We start from the raw sequence: 20,363 nt of genomic DNA on the forward strand, positions 1-20,363 counted from the left end.
GAAAAGTGAATTGATTTATTGGCTACAATGATTTCTTATTGATTATATGTATTCATTTTGAAACTAACTTTTCTATTATGTTTACTTAGTTAATAAATATTATATCACTTAAAAATTTGTTATTTTGCACAAAAATAGAACTGATGTAATGCTGTAAAAGCAAGAAAGTTATACATGAAATATCAATGATCCAGGTTAAAATACTTGTTCTTTTATATTAGATGTGAACTTCAGTGAGCTGTACTTCAATTTATATATACACATATATATTTCTTAATTCAAATTGTCATTTATATTAAATTAATATAAAATTTTGAAACTGAAAAGATGGCATCTTTGAAGATGATAATTTATGAAATTCCTAGGATAAAATTAATTATTGATAGGAATAATATTTTCTATTCAACATGTAATTGCTGGCTGTGCAAAATATAAGTGCTGTTTGAGTATTAGTATTTATTTGTAACTATCGATCAGCATTCATTTATAAATATTAATTTAAAAGATAATATTTATTTATAAATTATAAATCAAAGTCAAAAATGATCTATCTATACATAAATAAAATCATTACTTACCTGCCAGCTAACACGACTACTCAAATTCTCTACAATAAGTCTATATTCAGTCCTGGTTGGAGGCCCATATCTATAACAGATGCAATAAATTATTAATTGATGTTTAATAATTCAAAAATCCATTGATATAAAGAATTGTTAAACAAAAATTACTTCTCTTTTCCTGCCCGCCTCCGCGGAGGTGTCCTCCAGTTTCGATTTCTATAGCCCCAGAGATCACTTCCGCGAAGTGGACCCCGTGCATGCTCAACAGACACTCTGAAAAATAAACAACAGAACAGCTTACTTTTCAATCCAATTGGTACGACGCCTGTAGCCAAACTGGCGGTTTCTTTGAGCTGGACCACGGGCAACTTGCACTATAACTCTGACCAAATGAATGAATAATATAGCCATTTTGACAGAGTAAAATTATTTAATTCTTATTAGACTAAATTACCTTTCTCCAAGCAATTCTTTTCCATTTAATTCATAAACTGCATCATCTGCATCTCTATAATCATCAAATTCCTGAAATTAAAAACAAGAGACTTAACTATGATTTTTAAAAAATCTATAGTCTATGTTCAAAAATCAATCATAAAGTTGATATTTAATGATATGGAAGTCAATAATTCAAACTGTATTAAATATCATCCAGGTGTTAATTTGTTTGTTCATCTTAATTTGTTGAATATAAATACAAGTTAAAGATTTATATCATATCAACATTACTAGAATATTGCATATATAAGAAATTCAAACTCTCAGAAGCAGTTATCTGTGCAATTAATTAGGGCTTAAATTACTTCAAAACTTTATAAAATTAAAGTTAATATTCTAGAATTATATAGAATTTAAGTTATGAACATAAGCCAAATATCAAAATTAATATAAAAATACTTACAACAAATCCAAATCCATTTTTCATCAGTATCTCTCTAATGCGACCATATCCTTTAAAAAATTTTTCCAAATCTCTTTCACGTACATCATAACTAAGGCGACCAACATACACTCTTGTTCCCATTTTTAAATCTGCAATATTAAAAAATGTCAAGATCAAATTTTATAGTTTCGGAACCTATTTTATTTAAATTCAGTTTAATTGGTGTGTTAATATGCAAAATGACTAGGGCATCAGTATTTTCTTTTGGCTAACTCTAACTCAGATTCCATAGTCAATATTTTAAGCTTTCCAACTCTGACAAAGATTGCTTAGTATTTATTTATATTATCCACTATTTCACTACTGAACTAATTATGCTAATTTACTAATTAGAAATGCACTGATGGCCTAACGGTAATTAGAGGATTGTAACTATAGTTATTTTACTCTGTTCGAAAGAAAAAAAATTACAAAAATTTAGATGATAAAAAAAAAAAGACAACTTGTGGTGTAAAGCAGAAATACTAAATGACAGCAACCTATTTATACTGTTTTTACAATCACATCACAGTCAACTGATTTTTTTCTAACCAATCATAGCAAGAAATTTGAAATTGTTTACAGTTGAAATTTGCCAGACAATCAAAAGCACAATTTCAATTTCCAAATGTTAAATGGATAGGAATAAAAAAATAATAATAATAATTAATTTAACTGTTGATAATGTAATCACACTTCAAATTTAGATCAAATACAAATTCCGAGGGCCTCTGAATTGGCATTTGATCAAAATGACATAGTAGTGGAAACTGAACATATACTTTTTTGTTAATTTTTCTCTGTATCTTATCAAGATGAATTAATGAAACTTTACAGACATACAAATTGGACATTTTACTCTTAGATAGTATATTTTTCAGCTTCAAACAGGTTCTTGCTAGGGGGTAAAAAAATTCAAATAATTATTGTTTTGATTGTTTCAGAAAATAAACATGCATGTAAAAAACTAAAAAAATAATGGATATAACTCTTATATAATTGTATCAGTTTTTCATTTGATTGAAATCAACAAATGCTTTTCTGAGATATCTGGAAAAACCTGCAGTAACTTTAAATTTTCACACTGTAGGATATGCAAGTTTAAACCTGAATTTTGGTTTAGGATAGTTAATTAGGGCCGACCAACAAAAAGTTTTTGGAGTGATTGAGGATTAGGCAGGAACACCATAGGCCATAGTATTACATGTGGTGGCAATTCTATCAACTTGACAATACTACTTTAATGTAGCTTGCTGACCAGACTTAGCTTCAATATGACAATTTGTTTCTTTCAAGCTTGGTTTAGTTAATGCCAAACGATACTGTAATGCATTGGGCTATTTTTCAGCTACATTAACATTAGGAATACTGAGGCTGGTCAATTGACCAGCATAATAGTTTTGAATTATCAACTTTTCAATACTATTTTATATATTTTATTCAAATTTCAAAAATTTACATAACTTTTCATGCTCTTTCACATGACTATACATTTGTTTGAAATAATTCCATATTTTACAAACATTTTATTTACACCCCACATTTATACCACAAGCTGGTCATTGACCAGCATGGGAAATCATGCAATCTGCATTGAATTTATCATGTCACAGTTCCTGATTGGGTAATTTGAATGCAACTGTGAACAAGAGAGATAATCACTCTTGTTCACAATTCCTCAACAGAAAGCCTCGTTCACCTGGCAATGTTAGTGTAAAGTTGTTTCAAAGGCCAGAAGACAAAGATGATTCCTGATGAAATAATTGCCCATCTTCAGCAAATTGATGAAACTGAGTCACATGATGAGTGATGAAAATTCTTCAAAGATTCATCCAAAGATTCTTGGATGTAGGATTTAGAGTTTCAGGTGCTTTCTCATCAGAAAGCCAAATAGCCAAAATCAGGAAGAATATTCAGAACCAGACATAAGCAATGAAAAATATGAAGAAATTTCAACACCATTCATCAGAAAAGTATAGAAATTGCGATGGAACTCTGAACACATGCATCAAGTACACCAGATTCATGAAAAAGACAATCTCATAATATACTCAGACTTCAGTCTGGTCCAACTGAGTATACTGGAAGAAATGTAGGCAGGAGCATCATCTTTTTTTTCAAACTTTTGGCAGACGAGAAAATTATTCACACAAGAAAAAACTGTATAGAGGCAGAAACTCATCAAATGAATAGCCCAATGTGGTCCACCAGCTTTGAAGAAATAGAAGCTTTTCTATCAATTTTGTATGCTCATGGCACGATGCATTTTTGATCTACAAAAGTTCACGACCTGTGGTCAGAACAATGGGGCTCTGTGTTTACTTGAGGAACAATAGCACAATCAATTTCTTGAAATAATGAGATTTATCTACTTTGATCATTAAAAAAATATCAAACATATTAAAACATTACTCCAATTTAAATATTGATTAAAATCAATATATGACAATGTAAGATAATTTGATAAATAACTAATCATTCTACTCTATTAAATGGCCTGCTTTCTTTCCTTTATGCCTTAACCAAAGTTTATTTTTTTTTACAAAGAAGCAGAAAAGTCCCAAATGACAACTGATATCTATCCTCTGAATTAACAATTATACAAGCATAAATATAAATATAACAAATAAAAGAAAAAGCAACAATTAAATAAAATTAAAAATTGTACAACACATTTTTACATTTTAATTTAAAACAAGAAAAATTAAGAAGTGAAAAATTGTCAAAATTATTTAATTTCAAGAAATATATATACAGTCAACTCCACATAAGTCGACACCATCGGTTAAGTAGTCAGTTTCTGTGGTCCCGGCCGACTTACATAGGCATTAATGTTAAAAAAACTCCGGTTTACTCGACACCGTTTAACTCGTCACTACTGGATAAGTCGACATACTTTTGCTGTCCCACACTCTGATAAGTCACCACCCCCTCCTGAAAAAAATGAATTCACTCCGCATGTGTGGTGCAAACTCATTTTTTTTCAGGAGGGGAGTTGATTTATTTATTAATATATAATTAATATATTTAATAATATAATAATACATTATTATTATTAATATATATACATATTAATAAAAATGCCTTAACATTTTATGTATAAAATAATAACAGGTAAACAAAAAGAAAATATGCAATCTACATCAACGTCACACCAGAATCCAAGTTTGCATTTTCTCATGCCAGAGGCATTAAGAATCCTAAGAGCCGCCGCAAACTACAGGAAGCGAGAGCTAGCGTATGCTCGGCCGCGTTCCCAAGCCCCGCCTTTTTTCTCATGATGCTATGGGCCATTTTTGCTAGATAAGCTACTCAGGCATGAAGCAGCCACAAACTACACAACGTTTTGCTTGCGTAACATAGTCCACATGACGTGGATTCCACAGATGTGGATAGGCTATAGAACAAAGATTTTATTATAACCTATACTTGTAATCAGTCAGTTTTCGTTCCGAACTTTGAAACAGCGTGGGAAAAATATGCCTACTAGTTAAGCCTAACTAGACTTAAGCCTATTTATAAATAACTATTTACTATTTTAATATACAACGTTTATACCATTTTCTTTTCAATACTGAATGTATTAATCATGTAATTTACGTACATCGATAAAATTCTATTATTTCTTTTTCAACATGTGGCATGTTTATGTAGTCATCCATTTTCCCCTGCTCTCTATTGCTAGCATAATACTCTCGTTGTTGAATTCTGTGAACAGTGAGAGTACTCTCGTATCGCTGCTCTAGCAAAGGAAAAACCACGTGAGCAAGAAGAGAGAAGTGGAGCCTTTGACATCATCGGTTGTGCTAGGGCACGTTTGCTAGCATTTTGCTCTCGCAAAGTGCTAGTTCGCAGCAGCTCTTAGACATTACTTGCCAACAATTGACAATTGCAAAGATGATGTTTTCAAGGCATTCGTGATCGTTAAAAAAGAAAGTTGAGACAGTTAAGTGCTCAAAACAAAACACTAAACGAATTTTTCAGTTTTTCATCTACAGAGTAATTGTAAATGGAGAACACAATGTATTGTAAGCCTGCAGTACTGTATTTTCCTAATTGTAGTTTTGTGGGTTTTTTCCAACTTCGCTTTAGTCGTCACATCGGATAACTCGACACATTTCCACTTCCCCTTGGGGTGTCGACTTATGCGGAGTCAACAATAGCCAATCATCATAAATAAAACCATTTAAAAATTTTAAAAAGTAAACAATCAAAATATTTGATATGCTCAAAATCAAAGAAAAACCTAACTTAAACCTTGCAGAGTTAAGATTCTGAGTATATGGTAAATTGTATTATTTGTTAAAAGATAAGTAAATTTTATCTAAAAGGAAAGGAATGTCAATGCAAGACAGAAAATCAGTAAAAAAAAACAATAGCTCTTAACGCACTTTGATAAAGTAATTTACAAAATTATCATAATATTTCACATCTTAACAGCCAGAGATTTAACTATTTTATCTATATCATCTTTGAAAGTGAGTTTGCTATCAAAGATTATTCCCAGATCATTGAATAACATTATTAAAAAAAATAGATTTTGTAATACACTTCTTGTCTAGTCTTGTATAAAAGTTTATGAGCTCTATGATGGCTTTTCTTTTCTGCTAGACTTATTACACCATCAATTAGGAACAGGACAATCTTTAGAAAATCGCATTTTTTATTTTCAATTGCATTTTGAACTTAAGAGTCCCTTATCAACTAACTCTTTGTGATGTAAATCAGGGATGGGCAACCTTTTTCTACGTAAGAGCCACATTTCAAAACTTTTGAACTAACGCGGGCTGCACACAAGAGAAAAGAGGGAGGAACTGTCGGTAAATCACAATTCTTTATTCATATATAATTATAAATTAGCATATGTATACTTAATATAGCTTCTGGCACCGATTTAAACATAATATATCGGAAATATTTGGTTAAATATTGTAAGTTGCCGACATATGGGGGCAATTAGTTAATTGCACGTCAGGAAAAACCTAGGGACCGATCGTATGTGGGTGGTGGCGGCAGAGGCAAAGATGACAAGTGTCTTACAATAACCGTTTATTTTAGTTTCAAAACAAACTTACAAAGTAGGCCTACAATACAAGATGCGATCTAGATCGTCTGCGGCAGAAGGCGCTCCGGATGACGGCGATCGGAGAATGCTGTCGGAGTCGTCGGTAAAGCCCTGGGGTAGTTGGGTAGGAGAGTCCGAGGGGTCGGTGACGGACGTCGGCGAAGGAGTAGGTGGCTGGTTGGAGTACCGTCGTCCACTTCCTGGTAGAAAGCTCCGTCGTCTCCCCTTCGACCTTGATTCGGGGGTTTTTATATGATTTTCCCTCGAATCTTCCCCTCTTGATTGGTCTTAAGTCCCTTTTTCCTTTTCTCGATTGGTCAGTCTACTGTTTCTAAGCAAGACGAAAATCAAGTTCGGCCGGGGACGGCGCCTGGGCGTTGAGAGCTACTCACATAATTTACACTGTTTGCCCCCCTCTCGCGGACATCGGGCTGAACCGATCAGCCAAACGTTCTGTGGCTGCCCCCCCTTTCGAGACGATCCCGGGCTCATATGGTCTAGCAGGTGTCCTTGACCATCTGTCTCTCTTCTTTCTCCCCTTTTTGTTAATTGTTTACATCTTGACTCTTGTATACGAGCACCGCGACATTCCCTTCATCGTTTATTACCGCGTTGTGTTTGTTTTAGAAGAAATGCTTTACAGATGTCCGGTTTATAGCCCTATGCGCGTTCTCGCTCCGATTGACTTTCCGAAATTTTCCGATGTAGCGATCTTGTAAACAATCGAATTCCCGGCGTGATTTTAGGATCTTCACAATATTAGTCACCGCTAGTTTTAAATTAGTTTCAATGTGTCTGTTAGCCGGTTTCTTGTTTTAATTTTTACTAAATTCATTGTGAAAAAACTTTTCACGAATATAAGTTGTAGATTTGAATTTTTGAAGAACATTTGAATTTTTGTTGAATATATCATTAAGCTGGGAAATCGATATATTTATTCATATTTTATGCCACGCGGGCCGCAAAAAATATTACTGCGGGCCGCATGCGGCATGAGGGCTGCGGGTTACCCATCCCTGATGTAAATGGTTATGAAAAGCACAGAAGCGGTGATGATTGATAAAATACAGATGATAATTACTCAAACATCTGTAAATTAATAATCATCATCCATATGTTATCAATCGTCACCATTTCTGTTTCTCATAACCATTTACATCACAAAGAGTTGATAAGGGACTCTAAGTTCAAAATGCATACTCTTGGAAATAAAAAATGTGATTTTCTAAAGATTGTCCTGTTCCTAATTGATGGTGTAATAAGTCTAGCAGAAAAGAAAAGCCATCATAGAGTTTGTAAAATTGAAGAATAGATTCAATGGGAAAAGTAGGTAAAGGAAGATGCAAATTAAAGCACAGAACATCTACAGTTTTTTGAATATTAATCCTGAGATTAGCTAAATTAAATAGATTTTTTAACAAGCAAATGTCAGACTATAGAATCTTCAGATCAGAACATATCAATTTAATAACAACATAAGCTTTGTGAGATTTAAGATGGTGAAGAAGATTGTTATGTTATTTAATATTTACAGGTATATCAAGATATTTGATGTCTTTTGTTGCACCTGACTAATATTTATTGCAATAATCTATATCATAATAGAATTATTGCCATTAGCTAAACATTTTATCTTTGTGGTTTAATATAATCAAAAATAAATTGAAAAAAATAAAGTTGTCATGTCATGTTGTTTTTTCAATTAACACACACACACACACAGTAGAGCATCGATTATCCGATCCCCGATTAACCGTCACATTGGTTAACCGACCACGTTCTAGTCGGCAAATTCAAATGTCCGCTAGTGATGTGGCGCTACAATATTTGGCTGTCTTGGCTACTTTAATATTATCTTTGTTAAATTTTTGCATGTTTTACTGACAACACTGGCTCGACCATGAAAGGGAGGCCAGTATTTAAACCAGGCTTATTTAACAACACTATTCAATTGCTGTTTTTAAAACGTGTGCAAGATTTAGCGGCAAAAAAAATTTTGAACTTCTTTTTCTAATGTATAAGCCTACTTTATGTAAAATATGTAACCCAAATATTTTTTTTGTTTTATATTTTTCAATATACAGTACAGTACTGTATTTATTTTGTGCAAAATAAAGAAATAATCTTTAACGATACAATAGTGATGATTATTATTTAAAAAAAATTTTGTTAGGCTTAACATTGATGAAAATTCAACGCGAAGTAGGTTAATAGCAATATACTAATTACATGGGCTATACTAATAATGTATTTTTTCACACTTTTTGGTTATCCGACCAACCTGAGTCCCCAATTGAATCGGATAATCTATGCTCTACTGCAGGGCTTCTTAAATTATGGGTCGCTTAGTGAAATCTTGGGGGTCACAAAATTTTAATGCAAAATATTGAAACTAATTTGTGAGAGTTTGAAAATGGCATGCTTTGTGTCGTAGGTTTCGTGAGTTGCACTTTGTGTCACTTCTGGTGCAGCAAGACAACGATTCAGCAACACTGATTGTAGTGTGAACTAGTGTAGTGTTGTTGCTTTTCAGTGTATTCAGTTCTCTGTTCCACTGTAACACAAGAGTGAACTGTGGTAGTACACCATTATTGTTTTTGCAAATTTGTATATATCTTCATTATATGTATATTTTCATTGTATTTTATATGTATATTGCAAAATATATATATATATATTGGGGGAGGGGGTCGTGAAAAAAAATCACAATCATAAATGGGGTCATGAATAAAAAAGTTTAAGAAGCCCTGCTCTCTGTATATAGAACACTTTTGACTTACAAGGGAGAGGGTTTAGTAAGGTAAATCTGTTGTACCTGTAGTTTCATTTTATTCATTCTGAACTTCATTTCTCATGCTTTATCTGTGGAATAAGTGAATTTCTTTAGAATGTTATCTGTGGTTTTTCATATTGTGAAAGTACCAAAATTAATTGTATATTACTTGATGATAAAGTGAAAAAAGCATGTGTTAATACCTTTTCATTATTTTAGCTACTCATTAACAAGTGATTCGTAAAAGAAAAAAACAACGTTTGCAGATTAACTTGATGTTGATACTCTGTCTGTGACTGACTGAACTTTGCAACACAGCGTTACTGAAACTGTAGTTTGCAGAGCAGAGCTGATCTGCTTTATGATTATTTTAATTTCACAAAAGTATTGGTCCAGGAGGTATTGGAAGGAATAGGAAGAAAAAAAAAAAAAAATTTGACAAATGCTGTTGAAATAAAATATTTTATTTCTAAACAGTTAAGTCTTTATTATGTAATATTGGTCCTAAATCTTACACACACTGTATATTATTGTTATATAACTTTACACTCTAAACAGGTATACCTCGAGTTATGTCATTCCCGATTATACGGCGTTTGTCAAAAAAATATATGGAAAAATCAAGTTTAAGACAGTTTATTCAACTTTAAATCCGTCCGCCACAAACATTAAAGTCGTAATATCACTAGAAAAGCATTAAAAGTACATAAAATCATGTTAAAATATGTACATTTACAGTAAATGTTAATATAATCATCATAAATCCTAGAGAACAAAACATAAAAACGTGTTTGTGTTGTCGTCTTATTTAGCGGTCTTTAAGTGCTCATTATTGGCGTTTAGTTACGACGTAAGTCGAAACTATGACTTACGTCATAACTACACAAGTAAATTCGACTTACGTTGCCTCTCCTGGAACCAAATACCAATGTAAGATGAGGTATACCTGTATAACTAATTCCATTTATTTTAAAACACACATTTGTAAATTTAGGTAATAAAATTTACAGTTGTAAGCATTTAATTTAAATTTTAAAGTAATTTGATTACTTTAAAATTCAGATTCAACAGCAAACTGGTGCTATAATTTTTAGTTGTTATAGGACCTCTTGTACACGCTCATATTGACGCATGGCATTTTGTTCCATTTTTCATACTGTTAAAGCAGGCAGTCCAATGTGTTCTGTTTGTTTTAAATTGGTCTATTTTTTAACAGATATTCAAATTTTTATTTATCATTTTTTTTGTATGTTTTTGTATTCTTATTAACAAAACAGCGAGATTCACCCAAAGCAGAACTCTGGAGGAGCCCAAAAATGTTTGTAATATATATATATTACTGTCACCAGACAATGGATTTATAGTGCAATTTATTTTCCTCTTTGGCCTTAGTACCGCTTAACAGCGGGGTCAGCACATCTGGATTTTATTTTGAATCTCCATTTGGCCCGATCATGGCCTGGTCTGGGTGTAGGCCCATGGCCTGCAGGTCATGGTGTAGTGTGTCCAGCCAATGCTGCCTCAGGCAGGACCCAGGTACCACCAAATATAGGCCCATGTGGATGATGGAATCGGAATCAGCATCAGCACGGAGCACATGGCCATAGAGGTGGAGGCAACACTTGCACACTTTCTCGCTGATGTCAGCAACGCCATGCCAAGGCTCTGGTGTCAACATTGGGTATTTAATTGAGTCTGGTAAGGCCACTCATCCAAAACAACATCCTAGTCTCCACAGTAGCAAGTTGGCAGTCGACGACCTTCATAGTTGGCCTGCACCCAGCGCAATAAAGTGCAACAGGCTGGACAATGGTTTGATAAATCTTTGACTTGAGTTGGTCCTTGATGCATTGGTCGCATAGCACACTTGTTATTGAGCATCACTTCAGCCAGGCAGCATTGACATGTGCAACCGCCTCATGGTATAAGTCACTGTCAGCAGAGATCACAGACCCAAGATATTTAAAGTGCTCAGCTCAGGGAAGGCCGACGCAATCAACAATGATTGTGCCTTGCTCAGTTGTATCTGTTGTTAAGTACACAGTCTTCCTCAGGTTCAGTCAGAGGCCATGTTGTGCAAGGTGATTACACTGCATCTGGACAAGCTGCTGCAGGTCAATCTTGTCAGTCAAGGCGAGGAGCACATCGTCAGCATACAGTAACGTATACAGTACATGTCGCCGGATGTCGCGTGTAATGGCACCCATGACAACAATGAAGAGAAACGGGGAGAAAGTGGAGTCCTGGTGAACACCGATGGAGACACAGAATAGTTTTGAGGTCCCAGCAACGCCACGGACAAGGCTTGTTAGATTGCAGTAGAGCAATTGCACCCAACTGATAAGTTCCTCAGGAACGTGACGTTGGCAAAGAATGGCCCAAATAAGCTCATGTGGCACATGGTCGAATGCCTTCTGAAGATCAAGAAAGGCGATGTGCATGGGATCCTCTTCTCATAATGCCTCCCAACAAGGAGTTGAGCAGCGAGGATTGCATCTATCGTGCTGCATCCCTTGACAAAGCCAGTCTGGTTTACAGGGAGCTCAACAAGGTCACGGATCCAGCAGTCTAAGACACGCTCAAACAACTTCATAGTGTGCGAAAGAAGTCAGATCGGGCAGTAGTTTGAGCACACGGCCGGAGTGCCTTTCTGTTTCCAGACAGGCACTGTAATACTCTGTTGCCAGTTGGTGGGCATCCTCTTCTCGATCAGGTTGAAAAAAGCAGCAAGCCAAGTCGATGGCCTCCAACCTTTTGCCCTCCAAAGATCTGCAGTGATGTCATCTGGTCCACATGCCCTACCAGGCTTCATCCTCTTTAGTGCACTTTCGATCTCTTCTTCGGTAATTGGCTGTACAGGTCCAGCCGCGGCGGAGAGTTCCACGATAGATGGATGAGGGAACTCCTTGGTTGAAATCTTCTCAAAGTAACCATGCCATCATTCCATCACGGCTTGTCTGTCGATGATCAGCTTGCCACATTTGTCGTTGACACGGTGAAATTTCTCAACGTCTTACATTTGCTGGTGACGGCTTTTGGCAAGGCGGTAGAGGAGATGCTTACCACCTTGCCCATCAAACTGTTCATAGATTGTCTTGTAGTGCGCTGCTTGGGCTGCAGCAACAGCTTTCTTAGCATTGCGGCTGGTGTTTCGGTATATCTGCCAGTTCTGAGGAGTCTTGTTTTCAAGGGAGGCGTGGTAGAGGCCTTTTCTTTGCACGGACTTTTGATTTGACATCATCTGTCCAGAGTCAATTTTCATGCTTCACAAAGCACTGGCCTGGAATGGTATGGTCGAGTATCAATTGGGCAGCCCCTTGGATAGACCGCCTTGCCCTCCGCCATTTCTCCTCAACAGTTGTCATGGCTGGGAGATGAATACGTGCGATGGTCTCTGCCACCTAGTCTCCACCACTTGATGTGCAGTGGGCCAGTTCGATCTTCGTCAGGCAGTTTTGGCAGATTGATGTGAAGAGTTGCAATGACAGGTTGGTGTTGCGCTTCCATCGTCTCGTATGGCATGACCTTCGTGTCGACAACAGAGTGTAGGTCATGTCATCGAACTAAGACATAGTCGATCTGCAACTTTGTGTCTCCACTGTAGAAAGTAGACCATTGCAACAGTCGTTTCTTGAACTAGGTGTTGGTGAGGACAAGATCATGGGAATCAGCAAAGTCAAGTAGGTGTTCACCATTGTCACTGCGTCGACCAAAGCCCCTGCCACCATGACGACTTCCATCAGCAGTCTCACCAACGTGGCTATTGAAGTCGCCATTGATAATGATGTAATCCGTAGCTGGCACGTCTTGCATCTGGTTGTCAAGCAGCTGCCAGAACGCATCCTTCTCGGACTCTGGTTGCCCAGTTTGCGGCACATAAGCGGTAAAGGCATGGATAGTCCAGTGCAATGTCATGATGACAATCTTCATAAGATGGTCATCGTATCAGTGGACCGATTGAACAGCATTACGAATTCATTCTGAGATGGCAATGCCTACGCCATTGAAGGTGCGAGGGCTGCCAAAGTAGATCAGCTTGTAGCCATGTTCCCTCCACTCTTGTTCCATGTCGCAGGCCTTTTGCCCGCTCCATCTGGTTTCCTGTAGTACGCAGATGTCGATGCATCACCTCCGCAAAGCCACTGCAACAAACTTGTGCCTTGCATACATCGTACCAACATTGAACGTCATCACTCTAATCTGTTCAATATTTTTACCTTTTCGTATTTCGCATTGTTGTTTTCAGGTTTTCTGGACTAGCTTGTTTGCGTCCGAACACCGTCCCTGCATCCAGAACCCTTGCAAGTTTTTTGGCTGGGCCGAATCATATCCTGCTACGTTGACTACAATGTACACCCTAGCATTACCTATATCCTGTTGATTCAAATTTAGATCCATGTGGGGTTAACGACAAATTATTTAATACAACTTCAGCCGGCCCTTGCTCAGCTCACTCTGCTAGTGCAAAGTCTACAGGGGCACCACGAGGAGGAACGGACACCACCCCCTTACAGTGCAATTTATAATTCAATTATTTTATTTGTTCTGTTCCTTACGGAGTTAATCTCAAAAATAGTCATCATCAAATCTTAACTCTGTATACATTTTAGTATGTTAGGTTGTGGACTGTGGGTTGTTCAGAGTAACAAATGGTAATCACGTGTTAGGAACGAGACATCACTCACTGTTTCACGTGATACCAGAAACACATCATAGAGGTCACATGACCGAGGAAAGTGAAGTTTGTGTAGTCACGCAACAAGCTTAAGTAATTAGTCCTATGATTTTCTCTTTATAGCTCTTTTTGCATGCATCATCTGCAAATATTTCTAGTTTAGGACACATCTACTAGTGAGTTATCTTAAAGCAAAATTAAGATAAAATACATAATACGGGAATCCTGTACATTTAGTAGTTGCGATAATATACTTCAATGCTTTTATTACTTTGTTAATACACTTCAAATTAAACAATAAGGGTTTAATTTTCTACCTAATGGTTTGATATTATTTCACACATTAATTTTCCTCACTGGTTTCTGAATTTGTAACGAGAGTTTTTTTATATACGCGAAAGGGATTTTTGTTTCCTACAACCCAACAACACCGGTGCTCTCTCGAGCAAACTCAACTATATTTGTAAGTCACGGGTAATTGTTTTTTAGTTTCTTACGCTTGCAAGCATACATTTTATACTTATAACCAGTGGTCATATTCAGCGGGTTCGCACAGGTTCAGCCGAACCCGTTGTTAAAATTTTCAGTTTTCCGAACCTTGTAAAACACACAACATTTCTCAGTGGTTTTGTTTTTTTAAAAAAAATATACGTATTATACTCTGTAATACTACTAGAGACTTATACCCCGTTCGCACAGAGCATTTCAATCTAGATTGTGAGCAAGGTCAGGGACTGTGCCTTGGTGCGATCTCTCTCGACCGTTTCAATCTCGACCAAAACGAGGTTTAATCGCGATTGATTCAAGAGAGTTCTTGAAACTAGATCCAGTCATAAGAGAGATCCCACAATCTCACGCGAGATAATACAAGATGGCTGTGGAACACGTGTCGGGCTATGAAAGGCGAAATAAAAAGGATATTGTATTTCGAGAGATGATGGCATCTGTCTATTATCAGCAGTGCCATTCGGGGTGAAAATTTTCTCTGCCTAAAATAAAATAAAAAAAAAAGGTCGACAGCACTAATATACTATTGTTACCTGGTCTTCACCCAGGGCCCCTTACATTCCAAATACGCCACTGATTATTAGATATATCGCAAGAAAAGGTATTGTATTTATTTCTAGCCAAAACTTCCATTTCGTTTGTCGGTGATTGTCAGGGAAAAATTTTCTGCTAGCGAACCCTTTGTTAACTATTTCGAATATCACCACTGCTTATAACATGATTATTATAGATTTAAATTTTTTTAAAAAACTTCAAATAAATTAAGGAATTATCTTCATATTGTTGACAATTAACAAACCCGTCATAAAGACACGATAAAAATCCAGAGTCAAATGCCTGCGTTACGTACGAAATTTTAGGCGTATATCAACGGCATTACCACGCTTCTTGTACACGACGAACAAAGCAGAATCATTTACAGTAACTGTTACACAGTAGTATTAAAGTATATTATATTAATAATCTAATAAATATATCAACATAAAAGTAAAAATTTCTATTACCTCTTTTTATTACTTTCACTTTTTTAAAATAATCTATATCAGAAAAATATCTATTACGCTGTTCCCACCAAATACAGAAACGGGGACTATTTTCTAAATTCACGAATACTGTCTGGTTTTAATCTCGAACCGGAAACTTCTCACCCATATTCTAATCGCATATAACCGATTTTAAATTTCATTTACGAAACCTCACATAATTGGTTAGTCAAGATGGAATTGCTCCCATTCTCCAATGAAATGCTTTATAACAAAGTTACGAAACTGATAAATTTGGTTCGATTATGTTGTTATTCGGTTATTAACTTATCTTAATTACTCAACCGAAAAATTAAAATTGTCGTATTTATGATTGTATGACTTTTAATAATAAAATTATTATTTTATTCGTGTTATTTCTTAATGTATTTTAATGTTTCTGTTTGGGGGACGAGATTAGAATCGGATATGGCGATCGTTCGTTCGTTTCGAAATGTAGGGAAAGAGATGAGAAGGTTTGGTTCCAATTGGTTTAAGGATGTCCATAAGCAACGCCATTTTGACGACAAAACTGTTTCGTATTTCAGCAAGCAACATAAAATCGTACGAAGTTTATATTGCCAGGTAAGAAAAACTATGAACATACATCGATCGCTGCTTTGTTTAACATCCAAATTGACAAAACTCTTTAAAAGAATAGAGATGATTTTAGGCCTAATACTTCGGAGTTACTGATTTAGGCTTAATTGTGTTTGATTGAAACGAATCAGCATTGATAAAGCTGTTTTTCAATGCTGATTCGACTTCATCGTATTAAATTTAATATTATAAACTGATTAAAATAATATGAAAGGCAGGATCAAAATTATAAAATTTTTAGTGTGGAACTCATTACTGGTTATATAAATAATAGGGTTTGCCCACAAGCTATTTTGATATTAGAGACATTATTACATATTAATTTGGTCAATTTTGTTTGCTTTTGTGAGAATAATTAACAATAATAATAAATTGAGTGCTGTAAAGATTACATAATTTATATTTTAATAATAGATTGTGTGTTTTTCTTTTTAAGAAATTAAGAGAATGGTAATCTAATTAACTTTTTTGTCTTAAGCTCTTTTTCATATTTATGAAATGCGTGTGTATCATTATTTTTTGTTTGAAATTTGCTACATTATTCTGTTTATAGCAAAAAAAAAAAAAAAGTTGTGTGAAGCACTTTAAACATCATGCAACTTTTTCTATAAATAGACATCTATGATTTTTTAATATTTTAGAATGTATTGTTTAATTGTTATGTATTTCTAATGTTTTTAATTTCATTTAGAAAATTCTGAAGTTTTTTGGCAAATGCAAAATTAAAAGTTTAAGTAAGTGAAAAATTTGAATGTGATTTGGAAATATCAGAATGAATTATTAATAAAAGTCTGATTGTGAAAAAAATAAAATATATATATATAATGCTTTTGAGAAACCTTGGTGATATAACAAAAATTCTAGAAATTTGAAATAAAAATTCAGTATAAAACCTGTCATAAAGAAAAACATCTACATTATATCAAAAAAATAATTTTGTGAATTAAGTTAAATACATTCTTTTTTAACGTAACATACATGCTAACATCTTATCATTAGTAAATAGTAAATAATGGAAGCTCATTAAATAGAAGCAAGGAACAGATTTAAAAGCATTTAATAAATATCAGATTTCAATAACTAAGAGTCAGGTTTATAAGTGTTCAAAATTTCAATACATGCATATAAAAAGCCAGATATATGCACTGCTATATGCCTGTCAAAATACCCAAAATATGCATTATTCATGTTAAAAAAGCCAGTAAAATACACTAAAGTTAGTAGGTTGAAATGCATACATACTTTACTTCTGTCTGTGAGAAAAATCTTACTAATATTTATTAAATAAATTTTTCATTACTGGTTTTGTACTGTTGATTTTAAAGAATTAAAAGCTACAGGCTTTTTTCTTCAGTAACACATTACACAAGGAGCATTTGTTGATATTGATTTTATTGGAGGAAATGCATTTCAGGTCTTAATGACCCCTCTTCAGTCCTAATACTTTACAAAAAGTTATACAAGGATTAGATGATACATAATAATATATATAGGCCTAATATTAAAAAAAATTTTTATGTAACTTACATGGTTGCTTGTTGGTTACAAATTGACATTAACATTAAAGAAAATATTGGGCTTGGTAGAATCTATTTACAAGGGTTACTGTATAAGGTAAAATAGGGAGATGTCTATTACATTGCACTTTTTAAGTGGGAAGGGATAAACATCCGACAATAGGCGAAACGAGATTTGTAAAATATTACCTCAAAAAACACATTTTAGAGTTTTGTTTCGTATAGGAGGTATGCAATCAAGTCAGTTATAAATAATAATATATTTTCAATAAAATTTTATAATTTTCTATGTTATGTAGTCAATCATTGTTGAATTTATTTCTATATATAGTATACAAAATGTTTGAGGATGAGTGGGTTAATCTAGTTTCCCTCGTCCTATAGATACATTGCTGGTCTAAAGTAGTTATAAGTTTTGTTTATAGCCCTGTGCAAATGATCATAAATGATAAAATGCTATTATGAAGTTATTAACTAATTATAGATTTAGTGTCAAAGTTGATAGTAATGTTTTCTCCCAACTGATGTCATGAACTCTACTACAATTAGTTTCAGTGCAACTAGAACTTAACAACACACCCAACAGCCGTAAGTGAACGGGTTAATTTTAGTAGCGCCATCTCTTGCGCAAACTTATTAGTTTGCGCAAGAGATGGCGCTACTAAAATTAACTCGTTCACTTACGGTTGTTGGGTGTGTTGTTACTTATATTATTGGGTTTCGTTGGTGTTTAATTGTTTAACTAGAACTTACCTGTGATTAATTGCTGTTTTGGCTCATTTTGATACTTTTTGTTGCACTGATGTAAGGATATTTCAACATGCTAAGACACTTCTGTTTTTTTTTTTTTTTTTTAGCAGGAAACAATTTGTGGCATAGATTACAATAAAGAATTTTTTCATCATTATTTAAAAAATTTAAATGTCTGGGAACCAAATGCCTGTGGTTACTGCTTTTTAGCAATTAAGCATTAATTTTTGCTGCTTTACCTATATTTTAGGTTGAACAAAACTCAATACAATAAAATCTTTTTTTTTCCATACTCCAAATCTGGAAGTTTGATTATTTTGCTCACAAAAAATTACATCCCTTATATTTAATTAAACATTATACTGTGTTTACACAATTTTCAGAAAGATTTAAATTTAATATTATTAAATTAATAAATATAACATGTACAATGATTTTTAATCCAATTAATGTAAAAGATTATGAGAATTTGAAGAATGAAAAATTTCCATTGAAACTTAAATTGAACATTAAAAAAATCCAACAGAAAAATGCTAATAAATAACTTTAGGAAACGTTTTTTTCAATGTTAAATGGTTGTCATCAGGGATAAAATGTTTGCTGGAATCGTTTATTAACATTTTCTTGCTGGATTTTTTATTTTTACTTTTGTGTGTTTAATATACTTATATCCAATTATTTGTGTTGTTAAGTTCCATGGAAACATGAAATGTGTTTATTTGCAATACTTTAAAAGAATATGAGTTTTAAACAATCTGTAATTGGATGGCAGAGTGCGTTTTGCTAATTGAAAAACTACAAATGCATTTGGACACACAATTTAAACATTCCTCAAGAATTTCTTGGTACATTTCAGTTCAAAAAAATGTTTCGAGATAATTGTCTTCAAAAGAATTGTCCACGAAGTTGTGATATTTTCCACACAATTGTACCTGTGCAAAAATGATTTACTGCACAGATAACAGAAATATAGTTCATAGACTATAGATCATTTGAAAAAATAGCACTTGCAATCATACAAGGTATAAAATTTATAAAGGCAGTAAAAATAATAAATGCATACAATAAATTAGAAACAATGTAAGAATTATACATAGAAATGTAAAATTTAAATTTCTATATGATATTTTTGAAAATAGAAGAAACCTGCAATTATTTATTGTGACTTCGTCATAATGCTGGGCTGTAATTTTTAGTCATATTTTTGATATAAAACATATGCTTTCCACCTAAAATTAGTACTGTACTGTCTTGCCCCTGTACATCATACTTTTCCTTTAACAATAGAGTCATGCCAGTCATCTATTAACTGCTTTCAGGGAAAAAGTTTTGAATTGAAATAATGTGACTTCTGCTCCAAACTGGAAGTTTGTATATAGTTAATCGGGGACTCCTGCCTTAGGGTTTCCATATCGGGTCTTGTCTTTTATCTATCTAATTCTATTCTTGAGATTAAGGAAAGATGGACAGACAAGCGGATGACAGTGGGAATTTATAGGTGTACAATTTTTTCAAATTGCAGCCCAATTACATTTTATGTTTATTGATTAAATATAGATTTCACCTTTATGAAAGTTGGGACTCACTTTTCCATCATGTTTTAAGAATTGAGTTGTATATACTGTAATTTAATTTATATGCCTTTGTATCCTTAACTTAATTTGAACTTATCTCGTCTACTAATACTTTATCAATTAACAGGACTTATTATACTGGATTTATGGACGCAGCAATTAGGTCTTACAGATCAGAAATAAATCACCTGAACACATACACTTTAACATTGTTTCGGTTGTTAACATTTTTGTTTGTCCCTCGTCAGCAGGCATTTAAAAGACATTTTCTACAATTAAAATAAATTCTGTTACAATCATAAATAAACATAAAATTCCCGACAATAAAACAATAAAATTCTTACAAATTCTGGGTTTTTAAACACATTCCTAGTTCCGAGCATATTCAAAATCAA

General features: G+C 33.9%; 2 protein-coding genes across 4 annotated transcripts in view; one reads left to right on the forward strand and one right to left on the reverse strand.

The window, feature by feature from the left end:
* The window catches only part of LOC136969627 (serine/arginine-rich splicing factor 6-like), a 32,383-nt gene extending 16,719 nt beyond the window's left edge, over positions 1 to 15,664 (reverse strand). Inside the window, exons 1-5 of one of the 3 annotated variants that reach the window (XM_067263883.1) lie at positions 15,510 to 15,664; positions 1,465 to 1,595; positions 1,018 to 1,088; positions 732 to 836; positions 579 to 648 (exon numbers count right to left, since the gene is read on the reverse strand). In XM_067263883.1, the coding sequence (XP_067119984.1) occupies positions 579 to 648; positions 732 to 836; positions 1,018 to 1,088; positions 1,465 to 1,587 (369 nt within the window). In that variant the 5' untranslated portion in view covers positions 1,588 to 1,595; positions 15,510 to 15,664. Of the gene's footprint in view, positions 1 to 578; positions 649 to 731; positions 837 to 864; positions 946 to 1,017; positions 1,089 to 1,464; positions 1,596 to 15,509 lie in introns of all 3 variants that reach the window. The other 2 variants (XM_067263882.1, XM_067263884.1) reach the window with 2 other exon arrangements.
* A 260-nt stretch (positions 15,665 to 15,924) lies between these two features.
* Ino80 (chromatin-remodeling ATPase INO80) overlaps positions 15,925 to 20,363 on the forward strand; it is a 116,205-nt gene continuing 111,766 nt past the window's right edge. The window contains exon 1 of the mRNA XM_067263841.1: positions 15,925 to 16,112. The gene's annotated coding sequence lies outside the window, so the exon portion shown is untranslated. The remainder of the gene's footprint in view (positions 16,113 to 20,363) is intronic.

This window comes from Centruroides vittatus, unplaced genomic scaffold, assembly GCF_030686945.1.
Source record: "Centruroides vittatus isolate TY-2023 unplaced genomic scaffold, ASM3068694v2 contig_18, whole genome shotgun sequence".
NCBI classification, from domain to species: domain Eukaryota; kingdom Metazoa; phylum Arthropoda; class Arachnida; order Scorpiones; family Buthidae; genus Centruroides; species Centruroides vittatus.